Source organism: Clupea harengus, chromosome 21, assembly GCF_900700415.2.
Source record: "Clupea harengus chromosome 21, Ch_v2.0.2, whole genome shotgun sequence".
In the NCBI taxonomy this organism is placed as follows: Eukaryota; Metazoa; Chordata; class Actinopteri; order Clupeiformes; family Clupeidae; genus Clupea; species Clupea harengus.
In genome coordinates this window covers 6,368,267-6,388,698 of record NC_045172.1, presented here as the reverse complement: position 1 = coordinate 6,388,698, position 20,432 = coordinate 6,368,267, and the positions used below count along the sequence as shown (strand labels likewise).

General features: G+C 41.2%; 1 protein-coding gene across 1 annotated transcript; it reads right to left on the bottom strand.

The window, feature by feature from the left end:
* Nucleotides 1-9,961: 9,961 nt before the first annotated feature.
* LOC105891625 (histidine ammonia-lyase-like) lies at nt 9,962-20,033 on the bottom strand. Its single transcript, XM_031559018.1, has 21 exons — nt 20,013-20,033; nt 19,154-19,383; nt 18,766-18,814; nt 18,266-18,296; nt 17,688-17,762; nt 17,139-17,211; nt 16,952-17,018; nt 16,730-16,767; nt 16,386-16,511; nt 14,277-14,416; nt 14,048-14,095; nt 13,216-13,363; nt 12,872-12,973; nt 12,532-12,584; nt 12,340-12,420; nt 11,909-11,974; nt 11,417-11,582; nt 11,025-11,159; nt 10,716-10,824; nt 10,558-10,627; nt 9,962-10,121 (listed from the first exon to the last, which is right to left on the bottom strand). Exons 2-21 carry the CDS (start codon nt 19,377-19,379, stop codon nt 10,056-10,058), a joined length of 1,869 nt encoding a protein of 622 aa, XP_031414878.1. The 5' UTR covers nt 19,380-19,383; nt 20,013-20,033; the 3' UTR covers nt 9,962-10,055.
* Nucleotides 20,034-20,432: the final 399 nt, after the last annotated feature.

Sequence of the window (20,432 nt, the reverse complement as noted above, 5' to 3'; positions counted from 1 at the left end):
CACAGGTCTCCATACCCATGGCGTTCCTCAAGGGAAGCTCTTTAGCAGCTTAAATAAGATCACTCGCCCCGACACCTCCATCCTGCTGGGTGTGTTCTAAGATCCGTGAGTTCCACAAGCTGATCGAAGATGAAGTTTGACAGTGCCATGCTTTTAGGTCTGAACTGTATGCCATCCTGAATATCTGCATGTGTTGCCTGGAAGCACCAGTGTTTTAGATTATAGCTCATTGGATGAAACCTGTAGAAGAGTCTTTGGCATTCACAGTAGGGCTGAACGATTAATTGCATTTGCGATAAAATCGCAATATGATAGAATGCGATTTTCTAACCGCAACGTGCGCGATTACAACGTGGTCTAAAATATATATATTTTTTTTTTTTCTTAAGATGGTAAATTTTGCACACAGTGTTTAAAAAGTGCATGTCTTATGTTTATACTTACAATGACTTTGTTTAAATTACTTAAATGCACAGTGGCAAAGCCACCGATTTGTGGTAATGAGCAATTCAATAAAAATGTAAAATGTGGGAAAAAATGTTTTACACTAAATGTATCTAATATTGTGTTGGTCATATTTAAATCATTCATTAAGGTTTGTTGGGGAAAAAAAGAGGATAACATTTTAAAAATCGCATATTAAATCGCAATCGCAATATTGGGGGGGGGAATCGCAATTAGATTATTTTCCAAAATCATTCAGCCCTAATTCACAGTGCAAAAGGTCATAGAGCAGGATGTAACCAAATCGCCTGTTTGTTTGATTTGTTCACTGATTTAATATCACTGATCGTTGAGAACATTTTTGGCACACTTTTATGTGTGAGTTCCTGTCATTACTGCACAGTCCAAAGTGAAAACTATCATCGGGTCCTCAGGAAAAACAGGGTCATTAACTACATAACAGAGTTACAGAATTAGACCTGTTGGTACACTACCCTATACATGTGATGCACAGGGGGAGCCCTGGGTCTTCTTAGGATCAGATCTCTTCCTGACCTTCTTAGCTTTCAGAAACAGTAAGTGCCAGTAGAAAAAGCCATGTTGATCATCAGGACATCAGTTTCACCAGAGGCAAGACAAACGTATACATTTAGCCATGTGTACATCACTTGAGGACCTTCAAGGGTTCCAGCATTTTTGTGAGAGCTGTCCATTCAAACCCATGAAGTAAGTGGAACTTACATTTTCATTTATTTATTTTTTTATTATATTTTCTGAGGCGTCTCTGATAGCTTATTTCCACAACATACCTTTAAAAGGCAGAAACAGCATCACGAAGGTCTCATTTAATAAGATGATGAAAGAACTGGACACCAACACAAATTCCCAACACACAAACACACACATTCCTTTCACGCATATGTAAAGACACATTCCATCTCAGCACACACACACACACACAAAGAGAGAGAGGAAGAGAGAGAGAGAGAGAGAGAGAGAGAGAGACACGTAGAAAGATCCATGTATCTTTATCCTTACTAATCATGCTTCTGGAATCTCTGTGTGAAATTCCTCCGTCTTCTTATTATCAGCTAACTGTCTCAGCTTCCAGTTCCACATACATCACAGCATCACACACACACACACACATTCCTCTCTAAGGTCTTTACTCACACACACACACACACACACACACACACACACACACACTCACACACACACTCACACACAAACACACGGACAGGTCACTGGTGATACACTCGCTGCAGAGGTCTGTAGTCAATTATCGGGGCAGAGGGACGTGTAGACAGCTCTCATAGTACCCACACAGCGTACCCTACAGTAGTGTATGCATACACACACTCACACACACACTCACACACACACTTACACACTCACTCACACTCACTCACACTCACTTACACACTCACACGTTGAGTGCTGGGTATTGTATGGTGGCACTAAATACTTGAGCTCTCTATTACATGACAAAACTGTCCTAAACATGTGATGGCAGAGACCCTGTCCTGTCACCACTAGTTATTTATATTGTCATGTTAACATTATGATTGAAGGTGCAGTCCTCAAACCTGGCAAAAGGTAGTTGATATTTCAGATGAGCAGCAATCTAATACACCCCTCCTTTTTATACTACCTTTAAAGGTGAGCAGTCCACAATTTGAGTCTAATAATTAATCTTAGTTTTTGTCAAATCAAGCAAATTGCTCCTCATGGTCCTTTAGCTGTCTGTTCAGTGTGTGATCTCAATAAAAGAAACTTTGGGGTTTGTCCTTTCTCTATAAATAGGAAACAAGTACTGTATAGTGACTTGTAAACAATTCCAGCCAATCAACACTTTGATTCAGGAGCATGGAAAGGTTGGGTATAATTTGATTTGCTGTTGAACAAGTTAGATACATATAACCCTAACCTTAGATACTTATATGCCATCGGTCTGTCATTAAACCCTGCATTTTAAGAGTTACTAAGATACTTCCCCAAAATGCAAACATGTTATATCACTTTGCACTGACTATCATCATTAATTACATTGAATTATATGAATTACAGAAAATGAAATGAAATAAATGAATGAATAAATGGCATCTGTGGTAACATTCATATGACATGGTTACATCAGTCCTATGAGGCAGGATTCAAGTAGTCCAATATTGTCTTATATACTATAGCGCCATCTAGTGCCCATGATGGGATTCTTTCACCCACCTGTCAGAATGGATTGTGTTGGATATGTTGCCCTTGTATGCTTTTGGAAAACAGATAACTTATTTTGCTTTTGTAAAGATTAGTCAATACATATTGTTGGTTTTGACTTATATGTTGCCCCCTTTCTTTATGTTGTTACAGCATGACAACATGATATGGACAAGCCGCCCCTGGTGCAGATGGAGAGGCCCGCCATATAATTATATCTAATGTCTATCAGAGTTGGCCTGTCGCGGCCGCCGGTACGTCGCACTCACCACTAATACTGCAAGTCCTACAATGCACTGCCACCGCGTTGGTAGCCAGACGTCAATTTCAGGCCAGCAAGCGCGAGCCCTTGCCCCACTGTCTGCAGCCTCATTACCTGAAAGTTTAGCTTGCGGCCTGTCTCTCTCTCCCCTCAAAAAAATGCAGAACGAAAGGTGGACTTTGAAAACAGGGGGTTTCAAGAGAGGTGGGAGGCAGAATATATGTTTACCGATGTAAAGGGCAAACCTGTTTGTCGTGTTTGCGGAGCCAATGTGGCTGTAATGAAATAATATAATTTAAGACGGCATTATGAAACGAAATGGGGCTGCCTTGGGACAAACTTGTTGGACTGACCACAAATGTAACGCCTGCAGTATGCAGAAAAGAATGCCACTGACGTTTATTTTATTTAGAAATGTGATCTCTGTGTTTATAAGCAATTACTAATAGGCCTAAGATTAAGCCTGCTTGTCCCAGATTCAATAGGCCTATGATAAACTTAAGTTCATGTTTACATATGAAAATAAATATCTTTTTTTTTTCAATAAATATTGAATATGTCCTGCCCTCGAATTGGACAGAGTTTTTAAATTTGGCCCTCTGTGTAATTGAGTTTGACACCCCTGGGTTATAGGCTGAGCCCCATCTCTACTGTGACCCAAACCAACGTACGCAGATGAGTTCAGATGTCTCTGCTTTGCTTTACCTAAATGAAAACAAATCACGTTCACGTACTAAAGTTGGTAACTAGCTACTACGGTGTATCTTTATGACTGCCAGTTTGAATCTCACTGTAAACATCAACCACAATGGAACGAATACGTGTGAGGGACAGCAGGGTTTAAAAAAACAATATACCACCTATGCTAATGCTGATTTGCTAAACAGGCTACAGAAGGTTGCTTGATAGTCTGTTCAAGTGTGTCAGTCAGTACGGCTAGCTAGCAAGAGGTTGCAGTAATGTTAGCTAGTTCGCATGATTTGTCACAGGAAACGAAAGATAAAACCCCTTTGTGTATATATTACAGTATGACCTAAAACCTTGGTTTCGTTTTCAACAATGACAAAACAAACAAACGCTTAAGTGAAATGTTATAGCCAGTCCCCCCAGGATTTCGCGGGCCTTTTTTGTGATAGTTGCGGCCTAAAATTCCTGATTTTGCGTTTTTTTAGGTGTTTGTTGCGATGAAATTGCGGGAGCGAGTGAAAGTTGCGATAAAAAGTTGCGAATTTCCCTCTTTGTAATTATAATTTAGTTATTTGTTGAAAAATAAGTTATTAATAAACAAACATTCATTAAAGAACAAAACCATTGACAAATGGTCCTCTAAATAACCTCACCAACATGCCAAACAAAAGATTACCGGGACTACAAAAATGTAGCAAAATAGGCTATTCTGCCCTCTGCTTATTCAGGTCAGCAAATGTATATTGCTTGTATTTTTTTTTAATGGAAGCGAATACAGTAGTATTGGACTTTTACTTTGACATCATTCAAATGTTCATCTCGTGGGAATGGCAACAGCTGTTAGACATTAATCTAGAAACATAGCTATGCTATGTTATGCTAAACACGTAGCGGGAACAGTACATAGGCTTTACTTATCCACAACGAAGTGCACCTGTTGGTATTACAAAAGGACCACCAGTAAGACTGAATACAATGTTGTGAATATCTCAGCCTTCACATATAACGAAAAAAAAACAGCCTGTGTCACTGTGATCTGTCTCGTTGTCTGACGTCCTGCCTGCCTTTCTGCCGTTCTCATTCTATGCTTATCAATCTGTTTTGCTATCCTTGTTGATTTATTTTATCCATATAGGTGTTTATGTTGTTCAATTTCATATATTCATTTAAAGTCGTCCAATTTCAAGTAACCCATTCTTCAACACTATCTGCTACCTTATCTTCAAACAGAAAGTAATGTTAAATCTCCTTTGCAACAGCTTTCGAGGGTTTGGGAAATAATCAGATGTATTGCTTCCTTCATTATTCACAGCAAAATATATCATTTTCATTACATTTCATAGATCTATTACCAGAGTCTATGTAAAAAAGGGCCACGCACACACCTTGCGGAAAATTATAAAAATTGTAGCCAGATCTATTTCTGAATCTTCCTGCAGACATGGGCTGCATTCTGTTTCCACGTCTGGTGTAGCCATTCTCATTATTTACAACGGATTAGAACTCTGCAGAGGTGTAAAAAGTACTGAAATGTTGTACTCAAGTAAAAGTACAATTACTTTGATGAAATTTTACTTAAGTACAAGTAAAATGACCCATCTAAAAATCTACTCAAGTAAAAGTAAAAAGTAGTTCATTTAAAATGTACTTTAAGTAAAAGTTACTTAGTTACTTTCAACAACTTGATGGGGGCCGCTCCTATATAGTGCAAAAAAGGACAAGGAGTCATAAATCCAATACAAAAACTAGTTATTTTTAATTAAAGGAGAATCTTTAGGAATATAGGTGCAATGACATTAAACATGTTAAACATTAAACATGTCAACACAACATTTAAGAACTTTTGGGAGGACATGAACCACATGACAGCTAAAATAAAAAGTTAAAATGCCGCTGCCCCACTGTAAACTTTGGTTACTTTACTTATGTCCACCTTTAGAACATTAGTCTACAAACTTCTTGTTGAGTTTGAGCAGCAGCTGATTTTCAAGGTGAGTTGAGTTCATCCGGGCTCGCTTTGCATTGAACAGCAATCCAGCACAGCTGAAGAGTCGCTCGCAGGCGGCAGAGGCAGGTAGGCCAGTATTGAGTTTCCGGGACAGTTTTTTGATATTCTGAAAGGCGTTCAGCAAATCCATATTGACTGAGACACAGGCTAGGTACCCTTCTAACTCCCCTGTACCTTCTGACCTTTTGGACTTCATTGAGGAAAATAAATCATCTTCATCTGATGAATGTTGTCCGACTTGCTCCAGCCTCCAACATCTGGTCAAGGTGCTGTCTGACATAGACTAGACCTGTAGAATGACAAACAACATTTCTGACAATTTAAGAATTGAGCTGCCATCAAGAGTGCATCATAACACAGAAATAGCTATAAATAGCAACTTGAGATGACAGACCTACAGTATACAGAATTCTAGCATTATTTTCTATTTCTACATGTATCACAATTCATAATCCTCAATTCTTGCTAACCTGAGCATGAACATGAAAGACCTGCACGTTGCAAAGCCACCACTTATCTGACTAAACATCGTGATAAATTCCACATAACGACATACACATTGACTTGTCCAACTGTCTGACAACGATGGTGTGCGCATTCACGTTGCTCTGTTTCAAGGCATGGGAGCCAGCCAAATGATTAGCCTAATATCAGTTTATGAGGTGTATTTCATTGCTGATGACTGATATGCAGTCTTTAACACAATATGAGAGACTGAACATAATAATGCTATGACCTGAAACGAATGGAAGACAGGAATGGAATTATTATTAGTCTATTGGATGACGGCTGTCGACGTTAGCATACTCAGGGCGGTTGCAAGTGCTAGCCAAAATGAGGCTACTAGTGCCATGAAACGCATATTTTGCTTAATGGAGCAAAGCTAACTAAACGACAAAAATGCTGTCTGAACTACTAATGGAAAGGGACAAATACTGTACTTACCAACACATGCTTGCGCAGATTTGAAGATGAATTTTTATAAGCAGAAAGTTCTGACTGGCGGGTTAGGCACAGTTTACACAGCATTATATAGCTGTTGCCTCTTTTACGTTGGAAGGCAAACTGCTTGCTGAGATGTGGCCACGGGTTTTCTTCATCTTCTTTAATTTCAACTGGCGGAAAGTTCGGTGCTTCAGCTTGTTGGTTCGACCGCAGCTTGTTGGCAGTCCGCACTATCATCTTCCTCCATCTCTATCTCTCGTGACTCGGCACCGGTGCCTTGCATCGACTCCATCATCCACTCTATGCAGCATCCACCATTGCAGCGAGAATTGTCGTGCGCGATTCCCACCTTGAACTATGTTTTTTTTTTTTTTGTACTCAGTAACGGATGTAATTTCCAATGTAGCGAAGTACAATACTTCAGTCAAAATCTACTTAAGTAAAAGTAAAATTACCGATTTCAAAAACTACTTAAAAATTACAAAGTACACAAAAAAACTACTCAATTACAGTAACGTGAGTAAATGTAATTCGTTACTTTACACCTCTGGAACTCTGCTAGTGTCTGCACCATGTCTGCAGGGCAGAATTTCCGCCCGTGGAAGGGAAAGAGTTGTGGGAGACGACAATGATTTGATAAATTTGCAGAAAAGTTGCAGTGATGTGTTAAAATTGCAAGGTCACGCTTAATTCGCGGGCAATCGTTGAATTTGCGTTAATAGTTGCGATCGCAACATCGCAAAATTCTGGAGGCTCTGTATAGCGCAGGGGTTCCCAACCTTTTTTACTCCGAGGCCCAACTTTTCGTAGGAACAGGTCGGGGCCCAACAGACACCCCGCTTATTTAGCTAATCTATATTCCATTCTTATAAATAAGCGATTGTTATGTGTCACAAAGAGCAACATCAGCACCTGCTACAGGTGGGAGCCTAGAAATTAATACAAGAAAATCTTCCTCTAGATATTGAAGTCAAAATTGATTGTGCACCAGAGAATAACATAAAACCGCACAGAGCATTTTCAGTCAAACGGGATTTATTATCCAAAAGAGTTTTGAAACAAAGGAACTTAATTGCAGTAGGCCTAAGCCTATTTGTGCACAGCAAACAAGCAAGGAAATAAAACCAAAAGATAGCATGCACTCAAAACAAGTGATGAAACATGCAAACAGACCACTCAGCTAGGCCTAATTAAAATAGGTGATGCTTCAGACATGCAAACAAATAGGTTCAAATAATGTTCAAATAAATAGGTTCAAATAGGTAAATATAATGATTCAAATAATTGAAATAATGATTTAAATCTGTGGCTGCAATCTATTATCAACATAAATAGAACCGAGCATTCCTGGGCAGTAGTTCGAGTTGGTAGCTTTCCATAGAAAAGCATGTCCTCTTATAGAATACCACACCAACGATAAAAACAGCCCTATTGCAGCTTTACTGACGTCGGTCGACTTGTCTAACTTGTTTTAAAAGGAACGGGCTACCTTTCATCCTTTCCAGGACCTGGTTCTGTATGTGAGTGCTGGATGTTGCGTCTCCAAATGTCTCTTCAGATTTGATGGTTTGAGCGCCTCATTAGACAGCTTTAAAACGCACTCGACACACTGCGCCCTGGGCTCAACAAAACCAAATCTAATATAATCAGGGTTGTATTTACACTGAATTATAGTAGTTTTCGGTAGTATGATATTACCAGTGCTGTCAGTCTTTCCGCTAATATCGCCAGACTAAACCTTAACCGAGTGCCTCAATTTGATGACACTGTAAAGTTCGAACAAGATAGAATATTATTTTCATGATCTGTCTGTTATGCTTATTTATATATTTTATATTGTGTTTAAAACACCCAATTTCAATCATTAATTGTATTAATATTGTTATTACAACTATAAAAAAATATAAAAAAAAAAAAAACCTGAAACATTTTTGCAGACCACTGGATCGTGCTCTGCGGCCCACCAATGAGTTGGGAAACCCTGTTATAGCTGACATAGTTGGACGAACATACTTGACATCGTTGGATGAACTTTTACATCTCAAGAGAAGTATTCCATTGGTTACTAAGGTTAATTTCGGAACGCCTTGTGTTTAGACCTTTATTTGCAGATTCCATGTTGGCATTCTGTCGTTGGCTGTTTGCAGGGTTAACGTTTGATCAGTCGCTCCACAGGATTTGGAATCGTGTGTAGACAATACTACTCGCTGTCTTCCATGTGTGTTGTTTGCTAGTGACGTAATTTCCTGCGAGTTTGAACTCATGGCGGTGGTCTGTTTGTTGAGGTAGCTAGCTAATGGTGCTGGGGTTGTTGTGTAAACATACAGTTACTATTATTCTTTGAACTATTAATCAGTCAAATGTTGGCAGTGGTACAGACAATGAAAAAGAGGACATATATTCAGTTATTCTTTAACCATAGATCAGAGTTGTGGAGAAAATGTTGAAAGTTCCTCATGCACAGATGGCCAGCACTGAAGATCATGTTGATGCCCTTATAAAGTCGCTGTATCAGTGTACACATGGGGTTTGTTTGAGGGGTATGTAGTGCTTCCCTACTCGCTTACTGATTTTTTTATATAGTCCTTACTGTGGAAAACCCTCCATTTGAATGAGCTAGTCAAGGTAGAGTTGATAAGTGAAGGGAATCAGATGGGAATGGATCTATCGAGCTTAGTCTACTTGCAAGTTATAAGTTGAGGAAGTAGTGGTGGTATATACATTTTACAAATGACACACACATGGTGACACACACACAAACACACACACAGGACCATACACAAAAACAAACACGGCAAATTAACGGTAACATTTTAATAGCAGTTTTGCATAGTTGCACTAATTACAGTTTTTGCATAGTTTTTCCATATTCAACCCTTGAAATAATCCACTTTGTTCGTCACATTTTGCTACCGTTGTCAAAATATTAAAAAGAATCCATAAGATTTAGTCGAGCAGTGATCACGGAAAGGAAAGAAAACGTGCAAAGCTCACCAAACAACTTCAGAATGATTGAACAGGTGAAAGAAGAATTGGTATTTGGATTAACAAACGCGACCAAGTAAAAGCACACCAAGTTTGGACTTTCTGGGGTGAGCAGTTCTTAAATTCAGTCATAGCACCCCCTATTGATGAAACTAATTTGGCATTCTTCCAAGGAAAGTCCTGAGTATGTCTACCAAATTTCATAAAGTTTGGAAATTTATATCAGAAGATAGAGGCCATACGGTCAATACAGACCATGACGTACAATTGAATTGGCTCGTCATTTTGGAAATAATTCAGATGTTAAAATTCTTTCGATAACTTTTTTCAACAAAGCTTTAGATGATTCACGCCTAATGTTGTGCAAATTAGATGAATGGTCTAGGGTGGTTTTGACAAAATACTTTGCTGCTTTAACGTGGTAACTGGACAAGGCTGCCACCGACTGGCATGACTGGTCATCACGGAGGCCTTGGAAGTCAGTATCCACATGCAAAGGATTATGGGTGTTCACAGAGCTGTCTTCAGTTCCATCTGCCTGTACTCCTCCACATATGGCCTCACAGCCTCCCACACCTGCAAAGGTCAAAGGTCAAAGGTCAAAAACAGAGGTAGGCCCTGATGCCTGACAGCTGGTTCTAAGGTCAGATGGTTAACATGAGTAAAACTAAAAATGATGTATGAGAGAAAGAAACAGAAAGGATGAGGCTCATGACCCTAAAGTAAAGGGAGTGAGAGAAAGAGGAGCATGCTTCATTTCTAGAAGGTAGAGAGAAAGAGATACTACAGGTAGTAGAGATGTTCATTGTAGCGTAAGTATATGAGAAGCAAATGAAGCTATGTTAACAGGGGCAGGGAGGGTGGGGATAGAGGTTGGAAGAGTCGTGAGCCAGAGAGACTAGCACCACGAGTGTGGAGGTCTGTGTGTGTCAAGGTCAAGCATGTGAAAGGTTGGAGGAGGAAGAGAGAGAGTGCATGATAGAGAGAGTGCGAGATAGAGAGACTGCTCCACCTTTTCCTCCAACAGGAGCTTGTGTGCAGCTTCAATGTCAGGGCTCATGGCTCGATCCTTCTCCCAAGGCCTGATGGGAAAACAGCTCTTCTTTAAAGCGTCTGTTGCTCCATACAGACTGTGGGTAAGCTGTCAAGCTGTTTCCATTCCTCTCTTACCTGACTACAGACCGGACCAATTTGTGCACCTGCTCCAGGGGGGGTGTGGTCTTCTGAGGGCGACGGAACTCCAGGGCCTGACAGGCAGCCAGCAGCTCAATGGCCAACACTGAGACATAACATAACAGAATAGTTAGCAGCTACATTACACTACATTGGTTCTGTAAAAAACCCTACCATCATAAACAGCCCTCTGAATAAGACTTAGAGATCATGTTGAGTGAAATGTAATCTTTTTTTAGATAAAATGCTCTCTCTCTCCCTCTTGGTCTCTCTCTCTCTCTCTCTCTCTTTCTCGTGGGTTCTTACCCTGCTCCACGTGCTGCACTACTCTGAGGGCTTTGCGTGCTGCCCACCCCCCCATGGAGACATGGTCCTCTGTGCCTGCGCTGGTGGACAGAGAGTCCACAGAGGAGGGGTGACACAGCACCTTATTCTCTGAAACTGAACAGACAATTACACACACAATTTACACATTTACAAATCATATGTCTACACTCACACACACACACACACACACACATACACACACACACACACACACACACACACACAAACAGACCTATATGGCTTATAAACATTTATGTATAAATGCACAAGTAAGTGTGCGCACACACTGAGGCTTTTTTTGTCGTTATATTAACTTTTCATGTTCACACACACACACACACACACACACACACACACACACACACACACACCTAGTGCTGCAGCGGTACAGTGTGCAATCATGAAGCCAGAGTTGATGCCGCCCTCTTTGACCAGGAATGCAGGCAGCTCACTGAGGGAAGGGTTGCACAGTCTCTCAATGCGACGCTCACTGATGTTGGCCAACTCATGCACCCCTATAGCCAGGAAATCCATAGCCTGTGTGTGTGTGTGTGTGTGTGAGCAAGCATGCATGCATATACATGTGTGTGTGTGTGTTAGGAGAAAGGAAGAGAAAATGAGTATTTTGTGCCAGTAAAGAAAAAAAGGTTTTTTAATCTTTTGTGTAAATTAACATTAGTTTCTGTATTTGTATTTGTATTTGAAATTGTATGTGTGTGTGTCTCTCTCTCTCTCTCTCTCTCTCTCTCTCTCTCTCTCTCTCTTCCTCTGTGTGTGTGAGAGAGAGTGAGTGAGAGACAGAGAGAGAGTTTAAGGAGAGAGGTAGAGCAGATTAGCCTACTATGAAGTATAAAATATATTACCTTTGCTGGATATTCCCCATGAAAGTTTCCTCCAGAGATAGTAATCCCTCTCTCAGCAAACACCAGCTGGAGGAGTTGGTACAGTTTAACATTTAAGCCTAAATGTGTGCCATAACACAAAGAACACAAGTACCCAGAGGAAATATGTGCAGATGTAACAGGATCAGCTGTGGGTAGCTGTAGTGCTTCATAAGGTGGAGATGTAAAGGGACCATGTAAGAGTTAATGTGGTTGGAGGTAGAGTGGTAAGGGCCATGTACGGGTTGATGTAGTTGGAGGTAGAGTGGTAAGGGCCATGTATGGGTTGATGTAGTTGGAGGTAGAGTGGTAAGGGCCATGTATGGGTTGATGTAGTTGGAGGTAGAGTGGTAAGGGCCATGTATGGGTTGATGTAGTTGGAGGTAGAGTGGTAAGGGCATGAGTTGGTCTACCGGATTGTCTGTAGCACTGTTGAGCTCAGTGGTCAGGATCTTCTTGACGAAGTCAATGGTGTCATTTGCAATTCCATGCACCTGTTACACATGTACAGAGATGACATTAGTGTGTGTCAGAATATGTGTATGTGGGTGAGGTTTTGTGTGTGTGTGTGTGTGTGTGTATGCAAGCAAGGTGTGTGTTCCTACCTGAGGACAGCAGCGTAGTGTGTATGCATCCTGGACCCGGTCATATGACCCCCCTGTAGAAGACATATAGAATAGATGTTTACACACACACACACACACACACGCACTTATTTTATGTTTTTATGTCGTATGTGTTTATATGTGTGGACACTTAAGTAAGAAGAGAAGGAGAGAGAGACTATGTGTTCGTGTGTGTATAAAGGAGAGTATGTAAGTGACAGAGAATGTGTGTGTGTGTGTGTGTGTGTGTGTGTGTGTGTGTGTGTGTGTGTGTGTGTGTGTGTGTGTGTGTGTGTGTGTGTGTGTGTGTGTGTGTGTGTGTGTGTGTGTGTGCATGTACACTCACCTGTGATCTCAGAGGAGTAGAGGTCAGAGGGCAGCACAGAGCGCATGCGGAAGGCCACCTCAATCTGACCTGGCTGAGGCTTCGAAGCATGGATATCTGAGAATGAACAGAGAAGATGTTACACACACTCTAACACACACACACACACACACACACACACAACCACACGCACACACACACACGCACTCACAATCATTCAGAGTTCAACAAAAGTGGACTACAAGGGAGATAGGCAGACATATACACACACACACAAATGAGCATATAGATAGAAAGACAGATAAACAGGTAGTCAGACAGACAGGCAGGCAGGCAGACAGCTGAGAATTAGTGCGTACCCTTATCAAAAGCTTTGGGAGTCCCTTTGAGGGCCTCGAGGGTGAGAGCTGCGATGATGTCAGCTTGGCGGGCGATGGCCTGAGCTCTCTCCAATGCCTCCGAACCCAGAGACGAGATCATCTGGGCCCCATTGATCAGAGCGATGCCCTGGGGACAACAACACCAGAAGTGTGTGTGTGTGTGTGTGTGTGTGTGTGTGTGTGTGTGTGTGTGTGTGTGAGTGTGTGTGTGTGTGTGGGTACGTGAGAGGGAGAGGGAGAGAGAGAGAAATAAATTAGCCATCTAACTACATTAATGCCCTGAAGAAACAACACCAGAGACTATATATTGACTGAGGTAGAGCATAATGTGATTGTCAATGTATTGCAAAGGTATCGTTTTCTGTGATTGCATTAATTCATTTTGATCTCTTTGGGCACTCAAAGAAAGGATTGAAAGAGAGTGAGAGCAGGGAGATGAGAGTATTTATAAAAGTGCCACTCTTACTACTGCTATAATTCCTATTGTAATTATTACCACGAGATCTGTTCCATTTCTCATCAAAAAGGTCAATGAGATCTACAGCCATACGTACACATACACACACACACAGCCACACACACACACACACACACAGCCACACACACACACACACACACACACACACAGCCACACACACACACACACACACACACACACACACACACACAGCCACACACACACACACACACACACAGCCACACACAGCCACACACACACACACACACACACACACAGCCACACACACACACACACACACACACACACACACACACATACACAGCAAGTGTCAAAAAGATCTCCTCTCGTTACCTCTTTAGCCTTCAGGTTGATGGGAGTCAGACCGTGGCCTTGCAACACCTGTGCGTGGAGACAACATACCCACTCTTGTTGATTTTGTCTCCTATCTACATCATACTCCATGTTAAATAGATATTTACTTTGACAATGGAGAGAGAGAGAGAGATAAATACTTTTGTTGTTACACACTTGGGTTAGGTGATACGAATACTGATATTTGACATGAGTGAGGGGTACCCACCGCTGTGGCGTCGGCCCAGCCGCTCTCTGGAGACCACATGAGCCCTTCTCCCATCAGCCCCTGTGCCAGGTGGGCAAGAGGAGCCAGGTCTCCACACGCCCCCACGGTACCCTGCTCAGGCACCCACGACAGGCAGGATGCTACACACACAAACACACAGACACATACAAACACAGATGCACATACAAACACAGACACACACGCACACACACAGAGATACTGATGGTAATTTCCACTACCACAGACTTAGCGACTCAGTCAGGCAATGGTGGTCAACCAGGAGACAAGGCTTTATTGTTGCATCTGCAGAAGGAAAGATTCACACACAGATTCACCAGCATCTCTGACTAGATCAGAGAAGTCTCAGCTAAAGTACCTTAGCTGAGGAGAGAGTGTTAGTCAATGTGCCCAGCCTACATGGATATAATGTGTGGCCAGCCCGGGACAGAGGGTTACTTTCACTCTTATCTGGGCAGTTCTGATTATCAGCTATTGCTTTTTAAACAGAGGAGTAAACAGTTATGAGGAGAAGCTTATAGACCTATAAAAAAATGACGACCTCTGCTGTAGATTCACACGACGTAGAGATATTATTTCAAACACAGTGATTGAGTGATTGTGTTTGTACACTTAAGTGATGTGTCCGCAACAGCAAAACAAGTATACTTTGGAGACACAGTTGCGGCCGTATGCATCTGCATTAGGGATGGGCATAATTAATCGACGATCGATTAATTGATCATTAAGAATTTCCTCGATGAAATTATTTTTTCATCGATTAAAACTAATGCATGTTCTGTTGCGTAGTGTGCGTGTAATTTATTTATTTTAGGGCTGTCAAAGCTAACACGTTATTCTATGAGATTATTGTGGCCGAGATTAATGCAATAAAATATTTGAACGCAGTTAACGCAACTTTGTTTACTTCCGGTGCGCGTTGACCCATGGCACGAAACTGCCGCGTGTCTGCAGTCAGTTAGATAGAAGAGACCGAGACGGTAGTTGCAGATGGAGAGAGCTGAGGGATTGTTGGGCGGAAAGTTTCTGTTTAAGAGGCAAAATGACAGAACAATCGACAAAACTAAAGTTGTATGTAGCATTTGTCAAGCTGAATGTAGCTATTACAGAAGCAGCTCGTCTTTAAGTTATCACCTTAATGCAAAGCACCCGACAGAAAGCAGTCCCAGGTTAGATGGTCGCCAACCCACACTCCACGACTTCTCTAGGAAATTAACTAGACCAGTCCGTGAAAAGGTTACCAACGCTGTAGCAGTTTAGGTTGCCGGTGACTGTCGGCCCATCAACATAGTTGAAGACGGTGGGCTGACTGAGGTGATTCGAATTGCTTCAGGGGACAATTCTTACGATTTACCGTCGAGGGGCACCATTGTGTCTCGCATATATTCCTTGTATGACGGCGAGAGAGCACGAAAAAAATACAATTGAACAACAGTGTCTAAAATACACGCTGTCTGAAGTGATTACTCGTTAATTTATAAGATTTAGTCTTGAGAAGAAAACAAACTTTTAAATCACGATGAATCTAGATGAATGAATTTCAAAATGTGAGATTAATTAGTTAGAGAGAAAAAAAAAGTTGTGTTTATGAGCACCGGCTTCTAGCTGTCGGCTCCGCTGCTTAAGAGTACAGCAGCGCATATTTTCAAGTGTAACCATTGAACGGATCCCGTTTAACTGCCACAAGAGTTGTCCATCTTGCAAGTTTAACTGCCACAATAGTTGTTCATCTTGTAATAAAGATCTCAATGAGGAAACACGCTGTGTTTTTTTCTATTTTCCCTGCATTTTAATATAGCCTATAAATAGTGAATTTTAATATAAAAATATTAATGATTAATCGAAAATCGATCGTTAATTCTCCCGACGATCGATTAAGACAATTTAATCGAATGCCCATCCCTAATCTGCATTGCGTGAACGCAATGTTTTGGCGTTAACTTAAACCCTCATTCTGATTATAAGGTGGTGATTCACAACTCTTTCAATACACAGTCATGACAAATGTTAACAAAGAGAAATATCTTATGTTCTAGTGTGTGTATGTTGTTTTAAGACCTACAGCTCAAAAAGAGTTCTTTCTTAGCTCACCATTGAAGGCCGCTACTGTGGCCTGGAGAGTTTCCATGGAAACGCCGCTGAATCCTTTAGCCAGTACGTTGATCCTGACAGCGAGGAGCATGCGGGTTCTTTCAGGACTCAGAGGGTTACCCACACCTATAGACACACATACACACGCACGCATACAGATATACACACGCACGCATACACACATAAACACGCACGCATACAGACATAAAAGCGCACGCACACACATTCAGACGTACACACACACGTATTGGCAAAGATGCCCAAATGCAAACACGTGCAGTACAACTAAAATCTTTTCCTGTTACAATAATCTTCAAGTCAGAGACCAGAAGTTGATGAATTACCAGCACTGTGAGACCGGATCAGGTTATCCTGAAGTTGCCTGAAAACCAAACATACACATGCATGGACATACACACACAAACATAAACACAGCCACACACACATATTTATTAGTTAGCGAATTGTAATACTGTGTAACTGTGTTAGAATTAAAAGACACCGCAATCAACAAAACCACACAACTTCGCACACACACCTACTTGATTGGTTAATTCTAAACTCACTTGAGTTGATTATTTGAGATGGCGGTCTGAGCAAACCTCCCAAAGCCAGTGTTTATTCCATAGACGACTGTAGGGTCAAAATGACACAGGTCAGCCACTGGCTCCAAAGACAGGTGCAACCCAACGTGGCTTTGTGTGTGTTGAGGTGTGGATCAGACACTGTGTGAGTGTTTGGTGTGTGTCTCACCTCGGTTCTCCTTGATGATTAACTCAATGACATCCCTGGCATCGTTGACTTTCTTTATAGCCTTCTCTGTGAGCTAAGATATGTGCGTGCACACACACACACACACACAAACACACACACACACACACACACACACACACGCAAACACACACACGAGCACACAAGCACATGGTTAATGTTTTGAGTTGATATCCACATTTAGGAGAGCAGCAGTCTTATAACAATGTCCTGGCTTGAGTTGCACATGTTTATTTATCCCTTGTTGCCATGACTGCACTGCACATAGTAACACATAGTAACTCATAGTAACACATAGTGATGAAGTGGTGTGATCAATGTGATATAAGATAACAACCACACCAAGAATTAGTCAAGCTGAGTAGACTTACTTCATTATCCCTCACACACATGACATGTTAACACCTAATAAAACATTATAAAACATATAGCAATTATAGGCCCTAGCTTTAGGTGTACGCAAAATGAGTAAACTCCAAGTGTCATGCTGACTGACATCACATTTGCTTGGCTGATCATCCAGTATGTTACCTTAATCTTTAAAAGGCCTTTTCCCAATTGGACCAGGTCGCACGTGGTCAGGCTTTCCCCATCCAGGGCAATGTACTACAAGAGTCCGAACAGCAGAACAACTCAAAATGGCACAGTAATCATACAGAATATGGTAGTTCAGTGTAGGTTTGAAGCTGAGGAGTAATAATTTCACAACGCCTCAGCTTCATCTGGTGTCCCTGTATGTAAAACTGTACATGAAGTAGTTCAAACAAGCTCCACCTCCAGCAGCTACAACAGTAACACGCTGCTTACACACTGATGCTTGAGTATAAATAATCTTATGATATACTAGCTAAGGAGACACAAGGCATCAAAAACTCTTCACACTCAAGTCCTGGCTGAAAACATTCACACAGACGAACAATGTCTTGCCATCAGCACAAAGGTGGACATGGGAATGAGGGAATGAATGAGTGAGTGATGGAATAAATGTGGGACGAAATAAATGTGTGATCGAACGAATGCAAGAATGAATGGATGAAGGAATTAGTGGATTGGTGAATGAATGCATGAATGGATGAATGAATGAATGCATGAATGGATGAAGCACACACCTCTGTTGGTTCCTTCCATTCTGTTTGTGCACTACACATTGGTGAAGGAAGAAAGGTGCAGCAAAGATGATGGAGATCAGAGAAGAGCGCTACCAACTAGTGACACGAGGCATTACAGCAGTGGTGGAAAGTAATTAAGTACATTTACTCAAGTACTGTACTTAAGAACAATTTAGTGAACTACTGTGCTTAAGTGCAATTTACTCAACTACTGTACTTAAGTATAATTACTCGACTACTGTACTTAAGTATAATTACTCGACTACTGTACGAAAGTATTTTGAGGTACTGTTTTATGCTACTTTATACTTCCACATACTTTTACTTTAACACTCTAACTACATTTTGCTGCTAATCTTGTACTTGTACTACATGTACTTTTAAGTTGGATTTAAATAGGATTTTTCATGCAGGACTTTTACTTGTAATGGAGTATTGCTAACTGCCATGTTGGCATACTTTTACTTAGTAAAGGATCTGAATACTGCATAAAAGGATACCAAGCAAACACGGGACCAATTGGTGGTGACCAGCAGTCCCCGTCCATCACTGCAAAAGAGGAGCACCCCTCTTAGTTAAGAGAAACATGCCCATCTTAGTTCTGTCACATGCAATGAATGAAATTAATGAAATTAATGAATTCATGCCCCATGCAGTGAATCTGAAGGCTGATTTGGAGATTTACTTCACTCTTTACTGTATGTGTCTTTTTGGTAAGCAAATAACTGTCTTGGCATATAATATCCGTTTTAATGTAAGCCCCATGCAATGAATCTAAAGACTAATTGCCTAATCCTTACTCTGTCGTTTTGGTATACTAATAACAGTCTTTGCATACTAATTCGATTTTAAGTATGCAGCTGTGGATGTACGGATCGGTTCAGTTACCAAGGTCAACGAAGTCATTGTTGCGCAGCACATTTCCGATTGGCTTGTCCAGATCCAGCAGTGCACCATCAGCACACCTCCTGACCCAGAAACTGGGCTGATCAGCGCCACCCTTGGTTTTAGAGGGATGAGCGCAACTCTGTCCCAATTCCCGTAGGGTTAGGTTCCCGTCGCCACACATCTTCACCACCCACTCACCGCCCACACGAATACTGACCTGGGACATGATACTGTGGAGAGAGAAGGAGGTAGAGAGAGAGAGAGAGAAGGAGGTAGAGAGAGAGAGAGAGAGAGAAAGGAGGTAGAGAAAGAGAGAGAGAACAGTAGGATGAGAAAGAAAAAATAAAGAAAGTGAGACATACAGAGGGGGTATTGATGGTTGGGGGAGGGTAGATACTTTTATCTGACAAACGTCCCTCTCAATCAAAGAAAATGTCTAATATCGGGCTCAAAGAATTTGACGGGACATTACATACTTTGCAACAGTTTATTGACTATTTACAATTCCTTAAAATCAATATATCCTGAGGTTTTAGAGGCAACAAGAACATATTTACATCTGAAATATATGAATTTGAAACTAATGTTTACAAAGGTTCCACTCTACACTATGATTTATCTTTAGTTCAGTATAACCTCCCCTAAACATAAAGCATGCATATTGTTTTAACAATGATTCAAGTTAAGCTTTTTCACGACAGACATTAAACAAATAGGAAAGTCAAGTCATCAGCAGTGAAACAATCTCATTGACAAATAAAGGTAAGACCCAAATTCAGCCAGAATAAATGTCCATGCACAGGCATTTCACAGGCTGATTTCAGTCGTATTCCATGAAATCAGCAGCACCATAACTTACCTGGTAAGGGAATTCTCTTTCTGGCTAGAAATATTCCAGAAGGGTATCTCAGTGTCTCTGTAACAATAGGCACTTTAATTCGCAGAGCTCCGGGAGACAGTCAGAGCTATTTAACAAGTTCTCAGAGCACACGCCCAAAGTTCAGAGGGTTGAACCCCTCTGACACCATCATTTGCGTATGTGTGAACAATCATACACAGGTCTCAAAACTGCTCTAATCTGGTTCTCTAACCTCAACCCTTGTCAGCGCACTGGGTACTTTTTATGATTAGAGGAAGTTAGCCTCATCTCTGTTGGTGACACTCCGCACACACTTCTAGCTAGCAAGGCCCATTTCTTGTCACCTGCACTCCTTGGTAGGCATCACTGTCAGTGAAATAAGACTAGCAGAAAGCCAAGCATACATAGACTCATTAATAG

Coding starts and splice junctions, on each gene's coding strand:
- LOC105891625 (XM_031559018.1), bottom strand. CDS start 19,379: ATGTCCCAGGTCAGTATTCGTGTGGGCGGTGAGTGGGTGGTGAAGATG. Junction 17,212..17,687: donor AAGGCCTTTTAAAGATTAAG/GTAACATACTGG, acceptor CACATATCTTAG/CTCACAGAGAAGGCTATAAA. Junction 16,512..16,729: donor GATCCGGTCTCACAGTGCTG/GTAATTCATCAA, acceptor GTGTGTCTATAG/GTGTGGGTAACCCTCTGAGT.